The sequence below is a fragment of the Plecotus auritus genome, assembly GCF_963455305.1.
Source record: "Plecotus auritus genome assembly, chromosome: 6".
In the NCBI taxonomy this organism is placed as follows: domain Eukaryota; kingdom Metazoa; phylum Chordata; class Mammalia; order Chiroptera; family Vespertilionidae; genus Plecotus; species Plecotus auritus.
The window spans coordinates 170,209,521-170,225,856 of NC_137773.1; the positions used below are offsets into that span (position 1 = coordinate 170,209,521).

Below are 16,336 nucleotides of genomic sequence, written 5' to 3' on the forward strand. Positions count from 1 at the left end.
TCCCCCTTAGCAGGTCCCCAGGTGCTGCATCTCCAGAGCCTCTGGATTGCCAGGCTCCGGAGCCACCACCAAGGTTGCAACATTAAACAAAACAACACCAGTATTTCCCCAGCTGAACTAGAGAGCCAGGAGCAGCCTGGTGGGTGGGAGGCCTCAGGCTTCTGGGAGGGAGATGGCAGTGAAGGCCGAAGATGTTGCAATCACTCTGGCTGCTGGGTGCAGATTAGATGATGGGAGACAGTGACAATAGGACACAGAGGTCAGTTGGGCAACCACTGCAGCAGATCAGGGTGTATGATGTCCTGGAAGGAGTGAGCGGGTGCTGCTGAGGGTTGAGAACTGAGAACTGAGCTCTGGGCTGAGCAACGTGGTCACTGGGGCCCTTGGAGAGAAAACGTTGGGTGGATGCCCAGCTGAGCTGGGTCCCCTGCACTCTTATCGGACTGTGGCATGGCCGTTGAGGCTTTATATCCCCCAACAGCCCCCTTGTTGGGGGAGTCCTCAGACTGCCCCTCCTCAAGGTCATTCATGCTGGTCATTTCTTGGACAGTGAGGTTGCTACTCTCACAACAGCTGGACAGTGGGGCCTGGGCAGGGCATGGTCCCTGGCGCCGTCCAAACAACTCGGCCAAGAAAGCCTTTAGGTACTGGCAGAAGCAGCGGATGGAGAAGGCGTAGAGGATGGGTGTGAAGCAGCAGTGAAGGAAGGCGATGCTCTCTGTGACCTGCAGCGCATAATCCAGGTAATTGCTGGTCTTGCAGTCTCCAAAGACTTTCAGGTCCATGAGCGAGTGCAGAAACAAGGTGAGGTTGTACGGGAACCACAGCACGAAGAAGGCCACCACGAGGGAGACGGCTACCTTTAGAGCCCGGCCCTGACCTGGGGGCCTCAGCCTGACCAGGGCAGAGCCAATGCGGGAGTAGAAGAAGATCATGGCGAAGAGTGGAAGGATAAACCCCAGGATGTTCTGCTGGAAGCGGAGTATGAGCTTCCAGATGGTCCCATGCCCCCCGAAATCCGCATGGCAGTTCCACACACCCTCATGGTTTTCATGGATCTGCACAAAGACCATGTCAGGGATGGAGACAGCCAGGGCCACAGCCCACACTATGACAGCAAGGAGCCAGCGCTTGGCCCGGGTCCTCAGCCTGTGGTGGGGCTGAGCGTGGACGATCTGCAGGTACTTGTCCAGGCTCATGCAGCTAATGAAGAAGATGCCACTGTAGAGGTTGATGGTATAGAGAGTGCTCACCATCTTGCACAAGAAATTCCCGAAGACCCAATGCCAGGCCACAGTGATGATCCAGAAGGGCAGGGTCACCACAAACAGGAGGTTGGAGATGGCCAGATTCAGCAGGTAGACCTCCGTCATCCGCCTGCGAGGCACGTACCGGAGCAAGACCACTAGGAGAAGGAGGTTCCCGCTCAGGCCCAGCACAAAGACCAGGCTGTAGAAGACCGGCAGGAAGACTTTGGCAAAGGCCAGCACCTCGCCCTTCATGCAGGGCGTGAAGGCCGCTTGGTCCAAGTAGTACTCATAGTCATAGAAGGCGCTGCTGTTCTCAGAACTGGCGACCTTGGTGGTGAGTGGCTGAGGGGAAGTGGCCATGTCGGGAGCATACATCCCGTCCTGGAGCGCTGCAGAACAGAGAGTAGTGTGGGAGAAATAAGAAGAAGCTAGGAAATCCCTCCCTCTCTTCAAACCCAGTTTCTACTGCTCCGGGATGTCCAATGGACCCTTCATGTATACATCAGTGCCTGTAGCCGAGCAAGTATGAGCGTAAGTGTGGGAGCCCGAGTCTACACTGAATAGTGATGTCACCTTGGGTAGGCATTCACTTCTTTCCTTATGGTTCTCTTCTTTATTTTCTCCCTCGTCATTTAAAAAGACTGGTACTGTCTTTCTGGTTTTTCTTCCTTATATAGGGCTACCAATTCAACTATTGATTCTGTCTCCATACTCTTCCTCATGTGTGGCTTATCATTATTCTTCTTTGTGGGGCTTATATATATATTTTTGAATGAGAGCTTCTCTTCAGTGGGCTTGTTTTATCTGTAAAAGTCTAGTGTGCCCACTCTGGCTTTGAGCCTTCTTTACTTCCATCACCTGAGAGTGTCCCTTGCTTTTATTTACAGTATTTTATTTATAAGTATAGCTTTATATCAATATTTTATTTTATATTTAATATTTTAATATATTTTATCCAGTATTTTCAGGTTTGTAGCAGAAAGGAGTGATCCATCATGTTGACAGAAACTGCTAAACTTTTCCATCCCTCAATCTCCTCATCTTTAAAGTGATCATGATAATTAATAGTGCCTACTCATGGGGTTCTTTTGAGGCTTAAATATGATAATTCATGTGAAGCACTTCAAGCCCTACGAAGAGTGCCCAGAGCACAGTAGGCACTCAATAAATATTAGTTTAAATTATTGCTTCACCCAGAACTGAGTCCATCACCTTCCCACCAGCTTCTTCTCCTCTCCTGTGTCTACCTAACGAATGGCACCACCAACCACTCGGTCACCTAAGACTGAAACATGAGAGATATCCCAGATTCCTTCCTCACCCCCTCATCACCATTCTACTACCTTTGGAATATGTCTACTACCTCCAAGTCCCATACAAATATATACATTATATTCTTTTAATAAAATTAATATAAATGCACTATGTACACACACACACACACACATATATTCAAAGAGATGAAAGGGAAAGTCAGAGAATTATTGGCAGCTGCCTGGCAGAAGAAGCCAGAGGCAAGGTCAAGTTCTCTCTGGGATGGTGATTCCCCAAGTTTAATGGTGTTATTAAAAGAGAGCCTCACACGAAGCAGTGATGAGAGACTGTCATGAAGCAAGATTAGGTTCCATCTTCTTCTGTGTTCCAGAACAGAAACATCATGTCAAATGGGCTAGATTGTTCACCATAGGGAGAAGGTTTGGGAGGGAGAGAGGAAGTAGATAAGGAGGGGGATGTGGCCCAAACAGGCAACCCTGCACAGCCACCAGAGTGGGGCCTGGAGGCTGCCCATGATCACAGGCCACAAAGAGAGGAACACAAGCCACCCCAACCTGTTCCTCTGCATATTAGTGTTTATTCTTTGATTCAAATGAGATTCAACTTTTTAAAAAATATGTATTTTATTGATTTTTTACAGAGAGGAAGGGAGAGGGAGAGAGAGTTAGAAACATTGATGAGAGAGAAACATCAATCAGCTGCCTCCTGTACACCCCCTACTGGGGATGTGCCCACAACCAAGGTACATGCCCTTGACCGGAATAGAACCTGGGACCCTTGAGTCTGCAGGCTGATGCTCTATCTACTGAGCCAAACCAGTTAGGGCGAGATTGAACTTTTTAATATGTTCAATGCCAGCTTTATTTCATGTGTGAATGAATTATTGTTTTAATGGGTGGGATTCTCATTTTATAAAAGGTTTTATGTTGTAAGAATTTTAGCTTTTTATACAGATACTAGAGGCCTGGTGCACAAAATTCATGCACTCTAGGAAAGGGGTGTCCCTCAGCCTGGCCTTGTGCCTTCTCACAGTCTGGGAGCCCTGCCATCGATCGCCCCAAAGGGGTAGGCCCTGCCCACCTGGCCGGGGCTCTGTGATGGATCTCCCCACAGAGGGAGGCCCCGCCCACCCGCCGCAGCCTGCCAGTCAGTGGTCTGGTCCTCCCTTTTTGAGGCAATCGTGGAGCGTCCCCGCTCCCCCCGCCCCGATTAATCGCCCCCCTGGCCAGTGGCCTGGACCTCCCTGTGCAGGGCTATCATGAGGCGATGGCCGGGCCCCCGACCAGTCGCATCACACCTGCCTTAGCTGGCCTGGCACCAGTGAGTGTCATAGTGTGGTCCTGATGGTTGTTTCAGTGTTTGGCCGTTGGGTCAATTTGTATATTATGCTTTTATTATTATAGGTTGTAAACATTTCCCCCAGTCCTTTCTAATATAAGTTTTGTCTATTTTACTTTTCCAGGTAGAATCTTGAAACAGATATTGACTCACATCCTCAGCGGACCCTTCTAGTTTCCTTGGCGCTGTGATTTCATAGCTGATGGAAATATCCAATGCTGCTGAGGCAGAACCTCTCCCAGGGCAATCCTGGTGTCCTCCTACTCCTTGTCCCACCCTTGGGATTCTATTTACATGGCAACTGGGCCAGATGCTGAGAAAATCACAAACACACCCTGTTGCCATGCCAGGAGCTCAAGAGTGGGCGGCTTTATCCAGGGCTCTGCTCCTGACTGGCCTCAGGAATGTGGCCCTATGCCTTCTTTTCCTGGTCCTCCATTCAGCTCCTGTGCCTGTGGGGTCTCCTGTCCCTGAGCCCCTCCCTTTCCTGGGCAGCAGCAAGCACACCCCCAGCACATGGCTGGTGCTGGGAGTCTGTGAGCTGTGGGGTTGGGAGGAGGAGGTGCTCTTCTGTACTGGGGCCTGATTGGAATTCATTAGTCAGGAGTTGTCACTAACTAAACACCAGCAGTTCTGCTCTATCATCACTGAACTTGGTCCTGACATGGTTTCTCAGAGTCCTTGACTTTTGCTTTAACAAACAACCAAGTCTGACGATTGCTTTGATCAAAGCCAGATGTCAGGATGAGCAGGTCCTAGGCTGGCCCACACCTGAAACACTCTGTTCCCTTTCCTCTCGGCCTCCTCGTCATTCACTCTGGGAGTCTTTCCAGGTCCTCTGGATCTCTGAGGCCACCAGCCAGCCCCTCCCACCACTTTCATCAACAGCAGCAACCACCCGCCCCAGGTACACATGGGAAATGGCCAGGCACCTTCATAACCCCTGTGGCAGTCCTGTAAGGCACTCACTCCAGGAAGGTACTGTCAGCACCATTTAACCCACAAGCAAAGCAATCTTTTCACAACCTCAGAGGAAGGCACTGGCTGAGCTGCATCTGAATCCTGGGGACAGTGCCTTGTCCCTTGTCCCATCGTCTGGTCCCAATCACCTGACCTGTCCAGCTTACCGAAAGGAGCCACCTGAGAGGTGGGATCTGGGCTCAGGAGGGCTTGGTTGCCCAGAACATTGCCTCTGTAGACTCCATCATTGATGTCCCCAAGGCTTCATTGAGCCTCCTTGCAAAACACAGCCTCCCTATAGTCAGCAGGTAACGGCCTCCCAAAGGTATCCACCTCCTGACCCCTGCAACCTGTGACTATGTTACTTTCTATATCAAAAGGGATTTCCCAGAGGTGATTAAGTTAAGGATCTTGAGATGCGGAGAGGATCCTAGGTTATCCAAGGTAATCACAGGTTCCTCATCAGGAGGCAGGAGCGCTGAGTCAGAGAAGAGGTGACAAGGGAAACAGCAGTGAGAGGGATGCAGTTAGAATGAAGGCAGGCATTCTCTGGAAGCTGGAGGAGGCAGCGCACAGATTGTCCCCAGGGCCTCCGAGGAATGCAGCCCTGTTGACCCATTTTCTTTTTCCTTTCTCTTTGTTGACCCATTTTAGACTTCTGACTTCCAGGACATGAAAATGATAATTTTGTGTTGTTTCAAGTCACTGATTTTGTGGGTTTTGATGCAGTGGCAGTAGGTGATATACTTCCTGTGACCTTTTGTGCCCTCAGAATCTCAGACTGAGGGAGTAAGAGTGAATCCTGTCCACCTCCTTCAACTTATAGGTGGGGAAACTGAGGCTCAAAGGAGGGGAGCGACTTGTGCAAAGCATACAATGAGCAGTCAGTGGCTGGACTGAGCCATGAACCCCATGCTCCTAGCTGCCCTTTGGGTCTCTGTTACCTCACCCCTAAACTGTCCCTGTAGCCCCGTTCTGGTTCTTCCCTTTTTGCTTTCACGTTTCCTTATTGCCTGAATTCATTCAGTTTATCCAGCAACACCTTAAGAGGAATGCATGGGGGGCATCAGTTATTCACATCCTCGTATGAATTAGCGGGTAGGAAGGCAATCCCGAATGAAGCTCTGTAGTGGAACTTTAGGGGAATCCAGAGAACTCTATACAGACTAGATGGGGGGGAGGGAGGTTTTAAAAAGATGATAGCAAGGATAAGGTCAACCGAGCTTCCCCTACAGTGAAGCCAAGGGCACAGAGGCAAACCATAGCTTATCTCTAGGGCAATGACGTCATCCTCTTGGTGACTTCCTGAGGCTGCTGCCTGGGCTGGCTCCAGCTTTGACTTAGCAAGAATGTCTGGCTGGAGAGCAGGTCTCCTCCTGAGGACCTCAAGGCCTCTCAGAGGAGTCTCAGGTGAGGCGATGAGGGAGAAGATGGTCTCCATCCATCTGGACAGGAAGGCAGCCATGCTAGCGGACTCCTTCTATGAACTGCACCCTCACGTGCAGTTCCTCAGATAACCCTCACCATAGTTCTGGGAAGCAGTACTATTATGACCCCCATTTTCCAGGTGAGGAAACTTGAGGCTTGGAGAGGTGAAGCCCAGTTGTCCACGGCTTTGCCTCCGTAGATGATGGAGCCAAGATTGGATGACCCGAAGGACACAAGTAGATCGGATGACTCTTTCTCCCCAGCTCCCCTTTCCACACGGACCAAACTTGGATTTGAAGGATGAGCTTCTGGCCGTGGGACTTCTGGCCTCAGCAACGAGTGGCAGAGAAGATTCAAAGTCAGTCGTGACCCGGAGCCAGCTCTGTGGCGTCCGGGAGGCATTCCACACAGAGTCACGGAGTTAACCAATCTGCACTCAGTGAAGTTGGTAGCTGGAAATTGGTCCTGGTGGGAATGTCTACACCATGGCAAGTGCTACAAATTGGATCCCCCCCGCTTCTGTGTGTGCACCCTACCCCACCACCATAAGAGAGCTGATCGTTAAACATTTACTGGCACAACCCTTCTCAGGACTCTGTGGAGCTTGAGCAAACCCTGACTGTCTCACTGTCTGTCTCCCTGCCTGTGTGTCCCACCCCCTTCCCTCTTCCACCTTCCACATCTGTGCCACAGCTGCCCATCGCCTGTGTCAAGAGCTCTTGAGGACAGGGTCACGTGTAGGTCCCCTCTTGGTCACAGACACCCACGCTGAGCGTGCTGGCCACAGTGCATGAGACCATTGAACAAATAAACAGCATCGAACATGACTCCAAGAGGCCATGCCAGCTTTTAAAATAAAAACCAAGAAAAACATTGGAGATCACTTCTAGTGGACAGTCATTTTTGCTGGCTTCCTTACCATTTAAAACTCTTATCCTTTCAAATGTAACCTAAACCCTCCCTTCCCAGAAGCCTGTGGGAGCCACTGACCTGGTGCAACCCCTGCCCCAGCCTCATCCCCTCCCCACCCTCTCCCCCGGCCTAGCACTCACAGGTCACCTGTCAGCCTCAGAATCCACCTCCTGGAAGCAGGATCCCCTCACCTCCTGTGACAGACTGGCATTTGCCCAGGAGGCTGGCATTAATCAGCACCGTCACCTGTCTCCCACCCTTCTCTTGCCTCATTTTCCCTTACCTGGCTCTCTGCCTCCCCCATTGACACCCTGGACACAGCTGAGCCAAAAACCTTCTGAAAGCTGTTCTCTCGGCCTGAGCCAGCTCTGCCCCCGCAGCCTTGGGAGCCAGTGACCATGCAGCGTGACCCACCCAGAGGCCCACGATTTCCACTTGAGTCATGGTCAGCAGCCTCCCCGGACCAGTGTCACGGAATGTGCCCTGTGGCCACCCCAACACCCCTGAGGCTCCCCTCGCTGCTTCAGAAGGACTGGGGTAGAATGGAGTCCCAACTAGACACCGCCTGGCTAAGCTTGGAATGGGCACCCCCCTGCCTATAACCCTGGCGTTGCCACCCTGCTGTGGCTATCCAAGTTGAATCAGGAGTTGAGAAGTAACTCACACCATGACCACAGGTTCTGGCTGTGGAAAGCACTCTGGTGTTGGGGCACATGGCAGAAAGCCTTTGGGGGAACTGGGATCTCCTTCTGGGACTGGGAAAACAGCAGCTATTAAACGCTACCGTGGCCACAGCAACAACAACAACACAACAACAGTAATACCCACCACATTCATGGAACTTCCTAGGGGCCAGGCTGTGTTCTCAGAACTTGACCACACGCACCAATTCATGTCATCCTTGCAAAAACACTTTGAGGCAGGTACTGTTATCACCTCTACTTTACAGGGGAGGAAACTGAGTTACAGAGAGGCTAAGGAACTTCCCCATGGCCACACAGCTAGTAAGGAGCAGAGCTGGGATCTGAAACCAGGCCGGAGTCTGGGATGCTCATTCAAAAACAGGGGTGAAGGATGGGGACTAGAGATGGAGAAGTGATGGGAGACCCGGGTGCTATCGCTCAGGCTGATGGTGTGGGAATAGAAAAACAGGAAAAGGATGTGGCAGCCACAGGAGGAAGATATGAGGAAAGCAGTCCAGAGCCCGGGAATGACCCTCAGGGAGAGAGCTCATGAATGGCCGCCTCGGGGCGGAGCTGGGTCTCCCACTCTTCTCCCCCCGCCCCCATCCCCTCACCGCCCCACTCTGTTAGCCTGCCGGCCCTGAGACAAAGTCAGGCTTCCATCCTGGAGCCCTTGACTTCCAGGAGCCTTTTTTTCTCACCCATAAAATAAACACAGCCGGGGGTTTCATGAGGATTAAGTCTGATACAATTATTAGCTAACACCATGGAATCCTGTGTGAGATGCTGGATATTAACTCACCTAGCCTCTCATTTACTTTATGGAAGTTAAGTACCATTATTAGCTCTGTTTTACAGCTGAGGACACAGGCACAGAGAGGGTAGGGAACTGGCCCAATGTCACAGAGCAAGTGAGCCAGGAACTGAAAGCCAGAGTCCATGCTCTTAAACACTAAAGTTACATTACCTCGCAAAGAAGATAGCAGGCCAGCTGTGATCCCCTCAGCCAGGCTCTCTATGTATTAATGTCCTTACTGCTCCCAACAACCTTATGGGACAAGCATGGTTATTATTATTCCAATTTTGCAAATGAAGAAATGAGGCTCAGAGAGGGGGAGTAATTTGCCCAAGACACACAGCAAGTGGACGTCAAGACTAGCTATCAAGTCCCTGCCATCGGCTCCAGAGTCGGAGTCCTGACCACACCCTGGGAGCTGAGCTCTCTCGTCAGACTCACAGGAGGCTGGCTGCCCTCTGCATGGTCCACCATGGGAATTGCTGCATTTAGATTCAATACGATGTAAAAAACACAACGAAAACAGCAGTACCCAGTCCTGGCATTTACCTGGGGCTCAGTACTTCCTGAGGCTCTGATATTCCAATCCTTGAAAGTCTTCCTGGCTCCTTTGTGAAGAGGCTGCGCAGTGTCACCTCCCTGGTTTCACAAGAAGCGGGGGTTCGGGGGCGTTGAGGGGGTACACTGCAAACTAGCAGAGCTGACTCTAACCCTGACCACTGACTGAGTCCTGGACCACTGACCCCACACTGTATTTCTCTCTCTCCTTTTTACTGTGTATCTTTCCTGATTACAATAGTAATATAGGCTCAATATAAAACATGCAAATACAAGAAAAAAATATGCCCCATAATCTTACACTCCCTTTCCCCGCATTCCGAAATAACCTTGGGAACGTTTTGGTATGTCTCATCAGTTTTCTGCTGCACCAAACCTCCCCAGATTGGTACAATCACAGAGTCTGGAAGAGAGTGGCCTTGTCCGCTCTCCAGCAGGGTGGCCCCGCCCCAACACCTCCTGATTGACATGGCGCCTCCTGCTCCCTGGGAGATGTGAGCCCCGCCTGTTCCCCATGCTCCCGGGGACCCCACATCACTCCCTGTTTTCCTGGTTCCTATCAGGAAATGTTTGTGACATTGATAAATCACAGGCAATCCCTTATTTCAGATAATGAAATTTCAGTTTTAGAGCCCAACTGTTGCAGTAGAAGAAACATTTTCTTATCTGTCCCCAACTGTTCTTGCTTTTCTTTCTTTTTTTTTTCTTCTTTTCCATCACTATTGCCTGAAAGTCTACCACTAGAGCTCCTTGGATGTCTAATTCAGCATTATGCTGGTTCAAAATGAAACACAACCAGCACCCCCAGGGAGGTGGTACACTCAGCATGGGACAGCATGGAAGGGCAGGTTGGTCCACTTCTTAATGGCTGAGTAACCCTGGGGAAATTACTTAGCCTCTCTGAGCCTTCGTTTTCTCACCTACAAAATGCCTCCTTTGGTGGAATTTTTATAATAATTAAATGAGTGTATGGCCCATAACTACTGGCTCCCTTCCAGGCCCTAAAATGACACTTGGCTCTGTATGGGATGGATAAGGGGGAATCCTGGGACTGTTTGGGGCAGAAGGAGGGGCTGAGAACTTGGAGGGGATGGTCACGAGAGGATGGGGAGCACAAGGAGAGAGCGTAGATGTGTGTAAAAGAACACAGAGCTGGGAACCTCTGCCCTGGGAGGGAGGGACCCTTCAAGACCATCTCATCTGCCCCCATCATAGTAGCGCTGGGGAAACTGAGGCCCAGAGAGAAAGGGAAGTGCCTGAAGTCCCCTAGCCAACTATTAGGGATTTTCAGAATCCACAAAGCAGATTCTCAGAGCCGGAGTCAACCAAGGAAGGGGGAGCAGACTACACTCCCCAGCTGTTGGGGCAATTGCCCCAATAGTTGCCCTAAAGGGAAAGCTCCACAGTGACCCATCAGCACCTCCCTCTCCCCACACATTCCCCCAAGCTCCAGGCCACTGGATCCAGTCTCTCTCTGTAATCCCTGAGCTGGGCCCACCCCACCAGAGCCAGACCCACCTGCCTGGGGATGCACACCCAGTGCACAGGAGGAGAGCAGCAGCGCCTGGTCCTTCCTCAGGGAAGTGCAGGGGGAGAGTTCATCTTCCCAAGCTCTTCCCCTCTCTGGGCAACATCCTTTATACATCCTCCTTCACACATCCTGAGCCCCACCTCACCACACAGCCACAAACTGCTCTCTTCGAAAACAAGTCAAGCTCAGATGACCGGCCCCCACCCTCCCCCAGGAAGGAGTATCCACCCCTGCTACCCCTCCCAACCCCCCCGCAAAAACAGTCTAATTATTTTGGGGAAAAAAATGTGACTCCAACCACACCTCTTTGGAAGATCCCCAGCAGTTTCCAAACTGGGTATAAGGGATGGCCTGTGAAAGAGGAATCTCTGGGTTACACAGACCCCAAGAGATCTATCTGCTCAACTCAAGGCTCATCCCAGTGCCTAATTAGCAGTGGGTTTGGGGGACAAAGAGGCTGCGAGTGAGTGGTGCTTTCTCCCTGTATGCTGATTTTCAGAAGGGCTTTGGTCTCAGCTGCAACTATGCAGCTGGCCACTAGATGGTGTTGAACAGGATGTCTGATCCTAGAGGCCCTGGTGCTGTGAGGGGCCTGACCAGTGTGACCTCATGTGTTTGTCCTTACCCTCCTCCTGTGTGTGTGTACACCACACACACACACACACACACACACACACACACACACACACACACAGTTTGTATTCCTGGGAGTGCCTCCTGCCACCACAGGGGGCTGTCTGTGGTGCACTGTCACAAAAGAACAGATGCAGAGGGTCCGGTCAGGCCCTCCTCCCGAACTATCCTTCCTCCCAGGCCACAGTGCCCTACAAGGTATAGCTCTCCCCTCAGCCACGTAGCAAGCATCACTGTGCTTGCGAAACAACGGACACCGACTGGCTATGGTGTTGAACTGTCATAGCTGGCATCCCTTTCCCCTCTGGGACTGCTGTTTTATCCACTGGGCTCGCCCTTGCTGCAGAGTCACTTCCTGCCCAGATCCTATCTGTCCTTCAAAGTCCTGGATAGAACTAGCAGCTCGATAAGTGATTCCTGAATAAAAACCATGGCTTGGTGTCCTGTATCCTATGGGAAGAAGATTCAAATATGACAGCACCTTCCCCTGTCTTTCCCTTGCTGGCATCTTTGTCTTTAGGGAAGCTGACACTCTGGTCCATCTTGCTCATGAGACTCCCCACCAGAGTTTGAGTTTGAGTGGCAGGTTTCAGTCAGGGGGAGTCAGTCAAGGCTCCAGGGTTAGGGTTAGGGTTAGGGTTAGGGTTAGGGTTAGAGTTAGGGTTAGGGTTAGGGTTAGGGCGTTCCAAGAGCAGGGAGTTCCAGGAAGGGATGAGTCTGGCCAGGTAGGCCCAGGGCACCCCACTGCTCTCCAATCAGTCATCCTGCCCTTCAAAGATCCACTCCAATCCTGACCGGCCCCGCTGCACACCAGCCAACCTCACACCCTGAGTTTTTCCTTCTTGACTCCCTTTCTGTGCCTTCCTCAGACAGCCATGATGAAAGTTCCTGTTCCCAGAGAGGTGCACAAGGACCTAGACATTTGCTTTTCTCTGGAACCCACAGGCCACATAGAGTGGAGGCCAAGCCTGGGATGGCGAGTAGGGACCTTCCAAGTGGGTGGGCCTCTAAGTCTCTAGTCCAAACGCCAGATACCAATAGGGAGAATAAGGTCCAGGGAGCTGCCCAACAAAAGCCACAGAGTCCTGGTTCCATCCTGGGGAATGGCCAAGTTCTACAACCTGGGCTCTTTTCCTCATACCCTTACTCCCCTTTATAACTTTTTTATTTCAAAACTTGTGGCCCTGTGCACGAATTCATGCACATGGAAAGGAAATTAATTAGGAGAAATATTTTAATATCGCTTTTTGCCCTTTCTCTATAATAGAAGTGTCAACCAAATTCATGATGGACAATGACAGATTGAAACACAAGCCTGCGATTGGGGCCAGCGATATATATATATAATTTGCTTAATTAGACCTGCTTTCTGATTTAGCTAAACATTTTCCAGCCCAGTGAAGCATCCCAACTTTTCTTTCAGGTGATTGTTAGCAACACAGCAGTAAATATCAACACGAAGCAGATTATTATTGTAGATCACGCAGGGAGAACAAAGGGTAAAATATTTAACTGAAGCTTAAAATATTTAACTGTCCTACTTATGTCCTTTCTCTGGTCTAGGATCTAAAGCAGAATCTCATATTGCACTTGGTGGCTGCATCTACTTAATCTCTCCATTCCACGACAGTTCCTCAGTCTTGCTTCATCTTTCATAACCCGGACAGTTTTGAAGAGAGCTGTAGAGTGACCCTGAATTTTGGTCTGATGCCTCTTCATAATAAGATTGAGGACATGCACTCAGGCAGGCCCACCACAGAAGTGACGTTGTGTCCTTCTCAGTGGGTCATGTGGAAGTACACGATTTCAGTGTCTCAGGAGTGACGATGCTAACTTTGATCACTTGGTAACATGGTGCCTGCCAGGATTTTCTTTTTTTAAAATATATTTTATTGATTTTTTACAGAAAGAAAGGGAGAGGGATAGAGAGTTAGAAACATCGATGAGAGAGAAACATCGATCAGCTGCCTCCTGCACACCCCTTACTGAGGATGTGCCCGCAACCAAGGTACATGCCCTTCACTGGAATCGAACCCGGGACCCTTCAGTCCGCAGGCTGATGCTCTCTCCACTGAGCCATACCAGTCAGGGCGGGCTGCCAGGATTTTCCACAGTGAAATTACTATTTATTCATTTGTAATTATTAAGCATATTGTGGGGAGGTAATTGGAAACTACACAAATATCCTGCTTCTTAAATATACTTTCGCCCACTAACTTTAGCATCTGTCAATGACGCTTTCTGACAATTACACTGCAGTATTTGCCAAGTGGTGATTCTCTATTTCCTTCATTCTTTCTACATTTATTAATTGTAATTTTATTCTAAGAAAAGGTTGACCTTTCTCCCTACTTATTTACTCATTCATTTCTATCAGTATGGACTCATGGGTATCCATTTTATTCCATGAACATCATTATTTATTTTTCTGTTCAACTTGTCTCATCCTCTTTTGAAATTTCAACCCATCTGTTTCCTGTCGAGCTGAATTCACAGCCAGGGCTCATCAAACACCTACTCGGTATACAGGGCAGGTGGGAGCTCAGAGCCTTTGCAACCTCATTTCCCTGGAACTCATTGAGGCATCTTCCCAGCAAGGGCTGGGCCTTTTTCCTATAACTGGGCAGGTTCCAGTCACGGTACGTCAGTCAATGTTTCAGGATTAGTATTAGGGAGTTCCAGGAAGGGCTGAGCCTGGCCAGATAGGCCCAGGTCACCCGACTGCTCCCCAGTCAATCATCCTGCCCTCTACAGATCCACCCCAATCCTGACCGGCCCAGTAGCAGCACCAGCCAGTCTCACACCCTGAGATTTTCCTTCACGACTCCCCTTCTCTGCCCTGCTGCCGAGATAATTGCCTAGGAGCCCAAGTGGCAGACAGCTGGGCAGTACTTGTGCAAATTCTTTCATGCAGAGGAAGTGCTCTCCATCCAGGGGCAGTGCCAGCTGCTCTCCGCCAGCTCCAAGGGCAGCATCTGTCAATGACACTTTCTGACAGTACTGTGGTGTTTGCCAAATGGTGATTATCCATTTCCATAATTCTTTCTGTATTTATTAGTTGGAATTTTACTCTAAGAAAGCAGAACCCTGGCCAGATAGCTTGGTTGGTTGGAGCATTGTTCCGTACATCAAAAGGTTGCAGATTCGTTATCAGGCCGGGGCACATACCTAGGTTGAGGATTTGATCCCTGGTTGGGACATGTACGGGAGGCAACCCATCAATCTCTCTTTCTCATATCAATGTTTCTTTCTCCCCTTAACCCTCTCTCCCCCTCTCAAGCTGGATTTGCAGCCAGAGCTCATCAAACACCTCTCTCTCTAAAATTAATAAACATGCCCAGCCAGTGTGGCTCAGTGGTTGAACGTCGACCTATGAACCAGGAGGTCATGGTTCAATTCCCAGTCAGGGCACATGCCCAGGTTTCGGGCTCGATCCCTAGTGTGGGCCATGGGGGAGGCAGTCAATCAATGATTGTCATTACTGATGTTTCTATCTCTTTCTCCTTCTCCCTTCCTCTCTGAAATCAATAAAATTTTTTTAAAAAATACAGGTAATTTCTTTTAAACATTAAATTAAATTAATAAACATATGCTTGGTGAGGAGTTTTTAAAAAGCAGAAATAGCCAATGCACAGCAGCAAGAGAAACTAGTCACGGAGGAGTGGGGCTTGTTGTCTTTGCTGTCTGTAAGATGTGCAAGGAAGATGGAGGAATACGTACGCTATGCTCACCTACTCCCATAACGACATCAAAATTAGAACTAAATTATAGAATAACCACCCTTGAGAACCACCTGAAGAGTAGCTGAACAGAAAACTCTTATAACTAAGGATATAAAAAAGAAGCCCCATGGACACTGGTAGGAGGGGTGGAGATAAGATGGACTGGTTCCACACCCAGGAGAGTCAGTTAAGAATCAGGATATCTCGGCTGCGGATGTCCCCCTGAAGAGTGAGCAGTCCCAGCTCCACACTGGGCTCCCCAGCCTGGACCACCAGTGCTGGGAAGAGAAGTCCCCACATCTGGCTGTAAAACCAGTAGGGATTCCATCCAGGTGAGATGAAGGGCTGCTGGAGTACCAGGCATCCTCTTAAAGGGCCCTCCTATGGACTTACTTCCTGAGGAATTCATTCGATCTGAGCTCCAGCACTGGGCAGCAGCCCCAAAGGCACCAGGGACATGCAGGGAGGGACTGAACTGTCTGGCTTTAAGGCGAGGACTGGAGGGGAAGCACTCTCTGCCAATCGGTACCTTTGTTGAGCCCTCCCCTCCCACAGAGTCTCCAGGATATGCAGGTACCAAACCTGTGTCTCCATCAAACTCATCCAACCCTGTTGATTTCCTGAGAACCCATCCCACCCAACTTGTGCACAGGCTCTAACCTCTTTCAGGTTTCAGCCCACACTGTGGTTTTCCCTAAAATCTCTGAAAGGTACACAAACCTTTCAGCATGCCCTGTGCATCTTGCTAAGCAGCCCCCAACCCGTCGCTAATGGCAGCTGGCCTTGGTTGACAGCTGAGCCTCTCCTGTGCATCTCCAAGCCCAGCCCAGGCAACTACCAACCACAGATCACTCTGTAGGTCCTACCAGGGGCTCTGGACTGGGTACAGGCAGTAGCTGCCCTGGGCATGCACTGGAGACCTCCCAAAAGGCCCAGAACCAACACACCTGGTGACCAGCTTCAGACCACACCAGAGTAATACCTGATTAGCTCCACAAACAACACACCAAAAGGGTGAACTCAGCAGGCACCAGAGCCCTGCAATAGTGAATCCCATTCCATGGAGTCAGCCCACACACAACAGCTCAGCTGCTGTAGTCATGGCAAGCAATCTGCTAGAGATAAGAGTTCAAAACACTGGTCATAATGTTGCAATGAACTTAGGGGGAGAATAGATAAACTCAGTGAGAACTTCAACAGGGCAGGAAACATGAATATGGAGGTAGAAAATATAAAAAAAGAACCTGTCA

General features: G+C 50.1%; 1 protein-coding gene across 1 annotated transcript in view; it reads right to left on the bottom strand.

The window, feature by feature from the left end:
* Window positions 1-371: 371 nt before the first annotated feature.
* Window positions 372-16,336, bottom strand: part of ACKR2 (atypical chemokine receptor 2) — a gene marked incomplete at its 3' end in the record, with an annotated part of 34,134 nt that continues 18,169 nt past the window's right edge. The window contains exon 6 of the mRNA XM_080675542.1: window positions 372-1,639. Within this exon, the coding sequence (XP_080531668.1) occupies window positions 372-1,625 (1,254 nt within the window). The 5' untranslated portion in view covers window positions 1,626-1,639. The remainder of the gene's footprint in view (window positions 1,640-16,336) is intronic.